The sequence below is a fragment of the Gossypium hirsutum genome, chromosome D11 (genome assembly GCF_007990345.1).
Source record: "Gossypium hirsutum isolate 1008001.06 chromosome D11, Gossypium_hirsutum_v2.1, whole genome shotgun sequence".
In the NCBI taxonomy this organism is placed as follows: Eukaryota; Viridiplantae; Streptophyta; class Magnoliopsida; order Malvales; family Malvaceae; genus Gossypium; species Gossypium hirsutum.
Window position 1 is genome coordinate 10170850 of NC_053447.1, and position 8418 is coordinate 10179267.

The 8418-nt window shown below is 34.0% G+C and overlaps 1 protein-coding gene across 1 annotated transcript; it reads left to right on the forward strand.

Moving 5' to 3' along the window:
* The first annotated feature begins 4573 nt into the window (after positions 1–4573).
* LOC107912232 (uncharacterized) lies at positions 4574–7290 on the forward strand. Its single transcript, XM_016840315.2, has 6 exons — positions 4574–4902; positions 5008–5995; positions 6094–6192; positions 6279–6344; positions 6473–6538; positions 6629–7290. Exons 1-6 carry the CDS (start codon positions 4832–4834, stop codon positions 7013–7015), a joined length of 1677 nt encoding a protein of 558 aa, XP_016695804.1. The 5' UTR covers positions 4574–4831; the 3' UTR covers positions 7016–7290.
* The last annotated feature ends 1128 nt before the right edge of the window (positions 7291–8418 follow it).

Genomic DNA, 8418 nt, shown 5'->3' on the forward strand with positions numbered 1-8418 from the left:
AAAATACTCTAACCCAGTTTACATGGCCCGATTCCAAGTGAAACCCTAGCATTCAGCAGCTTTCTGCCCTTCACTGCAGCCAAACCAGATCCCCGCGTGTGCTGCGCCTCCGTGCCAAGTCCGCGCGTGTACATCTCCAGGCTGGCCTTGTACCTGCAACAACCAAAACAAACGAAACCAAGCAGCAAAACAAAGAGAAAAACGAAAAAAGGAGTGACAAAAAGAAAATAGGAAAAGATGGCAGAGAAAAATAGATGTATTTTGATTTATTTATTTATTTTTCTTTTCGATTCGGCTATATAAGGTAATTTCTTAACGTTTGTAAGGGTTTTTTTTTTACACATGGAGATTGTATCAAAAATTCTAAAAAAAGCAATAGAAAAAAAAGTAATTTCTTAAAGGTGATTTCGAGTTTCTTTTCTCTGGTTCTTTTATAATTTTCTGATCCTTTTTCTTTTCTTTTTATTTATTGTTTGAGAAAGGGAAACGGAAGGAAAGTGAAGGATTTTACCTTTGTTGCGAAGCCGAGTCCTCGCCCTCTTCGTCGTAATCGGAGATCGGGTGTGGGATCGGAGAGCCTTCGAGCAGCTGAGTCTGAAACGGCGCATGAAGGGGAAGGGATTAGTTTTTTTTAGGGTTGATTTGTGAGTTTCAAATGTCTGCTGATTTTAGGCTTAATTTAGCCTTTATTTTGACTAAAGAAACAACGTCGTTCAGAGCCTGAGCAGTGGCCATGATACGCCGCCGTTTAGCGACATACCCGATGACCCGATCCAACCGCGGCTAGATCCGCGCATTTTGGTATAGAGAGGGATAATTGCGGGCTAAGTCCTTCTTATTTTGCTCTATGTTTCAATTCGATCCTTTTAATTTCTTTAATTTTGAGCAGCATAATTTGTTGTTGATTTCATCTGGGTCCATGTTACTGCGCAGCGTTTTGGGAAGCAGGATATTTCCCACTCGGCGCCCCATATTATTTGCGCATTGCATAGTGGCCCTTATTTTGCTTATTTATACTATTTCTCGATTAATTTCGTTTTAGTTGCAATTTAGTCCTCTTTTTGTGTTATTTGCTTCTTTTTGATTAGTTTAATATTTTCATTATTATTGTTATTATTATTATTACTCATATTATTATTGATACTATTATATTTAGTTATATTTTTCTTTACCTATTTTTATATATATATTGCTATATACTATTATTTACACGAAGTTTTTTTCATTCCATATGCATAACTTATTTAAATTAATAAATATATTATTTTATGTATTTGATTTTCTTTTTTCATATAATATTTATTTTAAAATTTATTTAGATACTATTATTTTATGTAGTGTTTATTTTTAACTATATTTTTGATTTATTTCAAATTTTCACGTACATAAATATTATTTATTTTAAATCTATAATTTTCATTCTTTCATATTTCTTAAATTATTTTAAGAGCTTGTGCAATTTCATTTGTGTTAATTTTTTTGGTATTTTGATTGACTTTAGATTCATTAGTCTTTGAATGTTAGCATAATATATGGTATGAGATTATTGCTCTTATGCGTATTGTATTGCTTATATGTATTTATTAATTATTCGTAGTTCATTAGAATACATTTCGGTTCACAAATTATCGTTTCGTATTGTATATTGTTAATCCATTGCGCTTTATTCGTTCAAAAGTTTCGTTTAATATCATTCAAGTATCGAGAACATTTTTATTCAAAATTTTTTCAAAAATAACGCAATACTCGAAATTTGGAATCCTCGAGAGAATTGAGCCCTAACGTATTGGGTTCCAATTTTCCTCGTTGAATCTAAATAATTGAAAATTTTCTTTAATCAAAACACATAAATAAAAACTCATTCTCGGAAATTCGATACGTCGTGTCCTAATGTATTGGATGTGACATGTCGTTTTCTCGAAATGAAGATTTTAAAAAAAAAATAAGGGCAATATTCAATGCTAGGAATTTTGAGGAATCGTGCCCTAACGTATTGGGTTTCGGTTTTTCATCTGACTTAAGATAATTGAATATCCCTTTTTAACTTCACTACAAGAGTTTTGAAAATCAAAAGACAAGCTTATTCTCGAGGACTAAAAATGTCGTGTCCTAATGTATTGGGCATGAAATTTTATTACTCTGAGACGATAAGGTCTTTTAGCATTCGCCTCGATTTATCCAAGCATCTTTTATAAAATCAACATTAATAAAATGGAAAGGATCGTATTTTAAAATCTTTTCAAATTCTCGACACTAAGACGTTAAACAATCAATTCGGTACCAATTTTGGGCGTTATGAGGGTGCTAACCCTTCCTCGTGCATAACTGACTCCCGAACCTATTTTCTCAAAATTCGTAGACCTAAAATCGTTTTCAAGGTGATCTAATCACACCTCTTTAAAAGATCGGTGGCGACTCCAATTTTCGTTTTTAAGTCGACTACTAAACTTTTTTGTTTTTCAAAAAAAAGGTGGTTTCGACAATACCCTAAAGGAAAAAAAATTTATCTATTGACAGATTTTATTAATGCAGGTTTAAGTAATTTGCCTTCTTATACCTGGCAAAGTGTGTGGGATACCAAGGGTCTCCTACAGGTGGGCTTGTGCTGGCAGGTGAGTATAAGGACTTCTATCTCGATAATGGAAGATGCTTGGGTACTGGGAAGTGTGGACTACAAAATACAAGATTTAATTAGTCTATAGGATATTAAGTTAGTAGCTGATTTGATAGAGCTTATTATTAAAAGATGGATAGTTGATCTAATTACCAATACCTTTAGTTAAAGGGATGTAGAAAGAATTCTTCGTATTCCATTGGCACGATGTCCATACAATGAACATAGGGTATGGAAAGGTAAAGCATCGGGCGAGTACTCTGTTCGTAGTGGTTACAAGCTTCTAGTACAATGACTCACAAATCTTAATGCTAGTTATAATTAGAACACGAGAGAGAATCTTTATAAGAAAATATGGCTACTGAATCAACCACTAAAAATAAAAATTATAACATGGAGAATAGCCTGTAATTTTCTTCCTACATTTAATAATCTACGTCACAAAAGGCTGATTGGAACGACAGTTTGTACTAGATGCAAAGAGGAAACAGAAACAACAAAACATGTGATGCATGACTGTCAAATTACAAAGGAGGTAGAAACAACAGAACATGTGTTTCAAACTATTGCAGACATGGGAAATAGAGAATGAATTGCCTATATTTTTAACAGAATTTGAAAAATCAGTGTAGAGTATTTGTATGTGCTCTAAGGGCAATTTGGATGGACATAAAAAAATGGGTGCACGAAAGTGAGAAAAAAGATGGATTAGTCACTGAAAACTTTATTAAGAATTATCTTAAGGAGTTGGATAATCTAAGCAATAAGTTACCGGAGAAGAGGGAGGTGACTGAGTAATGGAAGACACCGAAAAACCCATGCGTTAAGTTAAATTTTGATGTTGCATATAGAAATCAAGAAAAGAGGTCATGTTCTAGTATTGTTATTAGGGATTCAAGAGGATATGTGATAGACTCGAAAATAGTGATTAACGAAAACATACTTTAGGCGTTTGCGACTAAAGCGTTGGCTTGCATCCAAGCAATGTTGATGGATTTGAATCTAGGTATAAGGGTGATGGAGGTCGAAGAGGATTTACTGACTGTGGTAAAGAAGGCTCAGATGGATGAGGAAGATAGATCTGAAATCTCGGCCTACATAAAGGATGCAAAGAGTTTAAGTAAAGAATTTCATACAACTAATGGATAAAAAAGGATGGAACAAACTTATCTAATGAATGGAGTGCCCAGCTTTGCTAACGCGGTGGTGTAAATTGACCAACGATGATAGAGACTCCGGATTGAGGGGAACAAACTTATCTAATGATAATGCATATTTTATTACCTTCACCAATTATATATCTTTATTATTATTTAAGCTCTTGACTGAATTGGTGTCACCAACTTAGTTAAGAAAATTAAATATATCTTTTCGTAATTAAAGTAAGTTAATATTATACGAGTGTATTTTAATCTTTTTATTTTTTAAAAACCTAATAAAAATTTTACATGTGCTATTTACAACAACAACACATTAATTTTTCCATTAAATGTTCAAAATTTTATTTTAATATTATATTTTACATTTTAATTATATCGTGCATATTCTATTACTTCCATTAATTGCAAAAACATTATGATAAACTTTATAGTGCATTTAGCCCTTCCCTAACCCGGACAATACGTTACAGAGGATTCGAACTCACGCCCTCCTATAGTGATAACAATATTGATACCAAATGAATAAAAACTTAATTGACAATATTTTATTTAAGATAAATAATATTATATTTTAAAATAAGTATCATCCTCGATATCTTTTTATTAAATAGTCAGGATTGAACGGTGAATATTCTAATAAGTAAAAACGGACTATTTCGTAAAAAAGAAAAAAGGTTTTTGTAATGTTTTTTCTTTTGGCAGTAAATGATAATGGTTCAAAAATCCTATCTTTTTAGGTAGTGGGGCACAAAATGTGGGCCAAGAACATATTTAAAGGTTAGTGACAACCTTCAATGTTGTGGATGCCTCATCGTCTTATCACTACTGTTTTATAAATATTTTTCTTAAGAATTCCACTCATTCTATTTTGCAGTATTTGATTTGATGTTCTTAACTCAGTGTCGAGTGTTCTTGGTCTAGGTTTAACTTAGTAAGGCTACGTATTCAACTGCAACACCAAAAGGAGTAAATTAAGGACGGGTTAACCGTTGAACTTCTCGGGTTCTCTTTTTTTTTTTTTAAGTAACTCGAAACGCATTCTGGATATCATCCTCCAATGGCAGAAAAACAGACCCCTGAATCAATCCCTCGCAGGATCACAACCCTCTTCCCTAATTTATCATCCATGTATGTATATATATATTTCAAGCTATAACAATGTATTTTCAAGGTGTTTCTTCTGACAGTTTTCTTCTTTAGGTTATTAATGAAGGTTCCTAAATTCTAATGCAGGTGTGATCCAAATTTCGTGGAGCACGCATGGGAGAATGATCAAAATCTGATTCGAGGTTTGTCGTCGAAGATACCTAAAAAGAATTTCCCAGGCTCTGGTTATTTTTCTCAATCTTCTAAGGCTCGAATTCAACATGAAGGAGAAACCCCTACGGTGAATACATCAAAGCACGGGGTTGCAGATTCCACTAGTACGTATGGCGATCCCTTATCCAGTATCACTAAAACGAATCGCCTTAATCATCATCATCATGAGAATTACATAACTTCTCTGCAAACTGGGTACCGGGAACTACTATTCGAGGATGGTTTCAATGTTGCCTTGGAAGCCGACCAAAAATGCTACGATCAGCAACTCCTAGATTCCAATATTGTTCCTACAAACAAATACAAGAATTTTAAACAAAGCAACGTGCTGGACGTGCCCGAGCTCGTACACGAGATTCCTCAACAAACTATGAATAACGATAGCCAACTACCACAGCCACAACCCGAAACTTGTATTCCATTTATGAGATCAAAGGACAAATATTCAAGGATCGATGAGAAAAGTGAGAGGGCGAACTTTTCCATCTTCTTAAACTCTCCAGCTCTTCCTAAATCCAACCAGATTCCATGCTGTGGTGTAACAATACCAAGGAGCACTTCAGGTTTAGCTGTTGAAGAAGATGATGATTTAGAAGCCAACGCCAGATCTATTCCTTTCGCAAAAGAAGCAAAATCCATGAAGCCAATATTACCAGATTATGAGCCTGAAAAGGAGTGGGTTGTTCCTGATGAGCAGTCCGAAGCCGTTGGCTTTAACGATAATATGAGGCTTCCTTCTTCTAGGGTTGGTGGTACATCCTCAGGCTTGGCACCAAATACAATCATGAAAGGAAAAGTTGTCGAGCAAAAGGTTGCATCGTCTTCAGTGTGCTCGCGTGGGGCTTCAAATTGTCCAGTTAACACTTTTGAAAGGAGATACGAAGATACTGATCTCAGTGATGTATGTAAAGCTTTCACAGATATTTTTCAATTAGCTTTAATTAAATCGACAGCTTTTTAACTGATTCCAAGCTTAAAGGGTGCTCGTATATGGTGCAGAATGATGAATTGGAAGAAGCTCATGAGACGACAAAAGCAACGCCAAGCAAAGGCTCTAAGAGAAAGAGAAAATCTGAACTTCACAAGCTATGTGAAAGGGTATGCACAGCCAACCATTAAAAACAAAAACAAAAGTAATTTAGTACTTTGAAAAAGCAAACTAAAATCTGATTTTTGGGTCACAGAGGCGAAGGGATAAAATCAATGAAAAGATGCGTGCATTGCAAGAGCTCATTCCCAATTGTAATAAGGTCAGCAAATTATCCTTCATCACGCTGTCATCTCCTTAATAACGAAGGCTTAATAATTTGTTCCAAAGTTTCGACAATTATCTACCTGGATCTTCCTCTTGATTGCTCTTTGTGACTGGTTTTTTTAGGTGGATAAAGCTTCAATGCTTGATGAAGCAATTGATTACTTGAAAACGCTTCAGCTCCAAGTCCAGGTAAATCAGTTGTTCGATTACTGTATAAAACATGGTTTCTTTTAGGTGTCAAATAAGACCTTTAACAATGGGATCTTGGATTTGGAACAGATGATGTCAATGGGAACTGCTGGCGTTTATATGCCTCCAATGATGTTACCAGCTTCGTCAATGCAACATATAAATGCACGACAATTGGGTGGTTATTCTCCCATGGCCATGGGAATGGGAATGCAAATGGGTCTAGGCTGCACCACAGCAACACAATTTCCATCCGTAACTTCACTAATGCCTGGGATCATGCAAGCTAGATTTAACATGCTTGGCCTCCCTCGCCAAGTTTTATTAATGTCGCGTTCACCTTTCGCATCCTTGGCTGCAACATTTCCCCCACAATCGGTCCGAACCTCTTCCGTTTCTCAAGCTCTTGCCGCTGTTCCTCTGACTACATCAAAGGATTCAAACCCAGCACTTCAACTAAAAACAAGAAATGCTTAATGAAGAGATAGCAACTCAATTTGTAAAAAGTTTGAAAGACTCCCTCAGGTCTCCCCACTCACGTCAGACTGACCACCTGCCCATTTTTTATAATTTCATTTTCCTATCTTGATTTGTAAGTAGATTTACGTAAAATTTCAACTAAGAATAAAAGTTAGAAAGAATAGAACAACATATAATAATTCCTATGGGGTTTTTTTTCGGATATATTATGGTTGAAGTCTAATTGAAAGGTAGCAATGCATACAAGTACGGAGGAAAACTAATTAATTTTATCTCCCTTATTTATATCGATTATTTACATTTTTAAAATTTATATTTATAATCAATCATATAATATATGCTTTAACACATTTAGAAAAAAGGTTCAACTTTCATCAAATATTTTTAATACAGTTATCATATAGTATTTTCACAATTTAAAAGAGCCAGGATTAATTTTTTTTTTCATATAGGGTTGAATTTCCCTCTTAAATTATAATATAAGCTTAAAAAGAGTAAGCTTTAATCGTAAAAAAAAAAATTAATTTTTTAAAATGTAAATAATAAAGTTAATGAAAGGAAATTTAATTCAACAAACTAAAATCTTATAATTTCACTTTTGAAGAAACCCAATAATATCATGCCACATCATATTTTTTAGAATGTATAAATAATATAATATATCAAGAAACTTCAAAATTTAAAATTAATTAGTCTACGATATGATTATTTAACTTTGCTTAGAGTTTGTTATAACGACAGTTAGAACGAAAAAGGTTGCGTAATGAAAACAAGAAGAGAAAAAGCAACACAACCAAATTTTTTTTACATAGTTCAAACATAATGGTCTTATGTCTGTGAAGCCTCGTTCAGACCTTTTATTCAATCACCAATTGATTCAATAGTAAGCTTTCCTTATTAGCTAAAGCTCTCAATTTCTTCTCCAAGCAAGTGTATGTGTCACGGGGTTAGACTTTTAGTTTTACAATTCGTGTGGTCTTAGGTGTTTCTTTCGTTTCAAATATGCCTAAGTTAGCCTAATTCCCACAAAGTGATGATTCTCACAGAATTTCTCCAAAGCACCAATTTATATAATAGGAGCAACACAAGCCAAAAGAATATTCAAAGGAACAAAATAGCAACAGAAAAACAATGCACGGGTGATGCGGTCCTTGAAAGCACCAAAAATATCCTATCCTTAAAAAGAATAGTAAAAGGGAAGTAAGGTCAAATCCTCAGGGACTGGATTTGCACAATATCTTGTCTCGTGAAATTCCAGGCAGAATCTTGCCTAAGAAAACCTGCGTTCCTGTAAAAAAATAAGAAAATAACAGAATTAAAGGTTTGGATCTTGAAATGAAAAATAAAATAAAACAGAATTAAGAATATTGAATCGAAAATTCGAGAAATTAAAAATAGAG

What these genes read in the sequence shown, in the direction of transcription:
- LOC107912232 (XM_016840315.2), top strand. Translation starts at nt 4,832, where the DNA reads ATGGCAGAAAAACAGACCCCTGAATCAATCCCTCGCAGGATCACAACC. An exon ending in TTCCCTAATTTATCATCCAT is followed by an intron (nt 4,903 to 5,007) that starts GTATGTATATAT and finishes ATTCTAATGCAG; the next exon opens with GTGTGATCCAAATTTCGTGG. An exon ending in CGCTTCAGCTCCAAGTCCAG is followed by an intron (nt 6,539 to 6,628) that starts GTAAATCAGTTG and finishes GATTTGGAACAG; the next exon opens with ATGATGTCAATGGGAACTGC.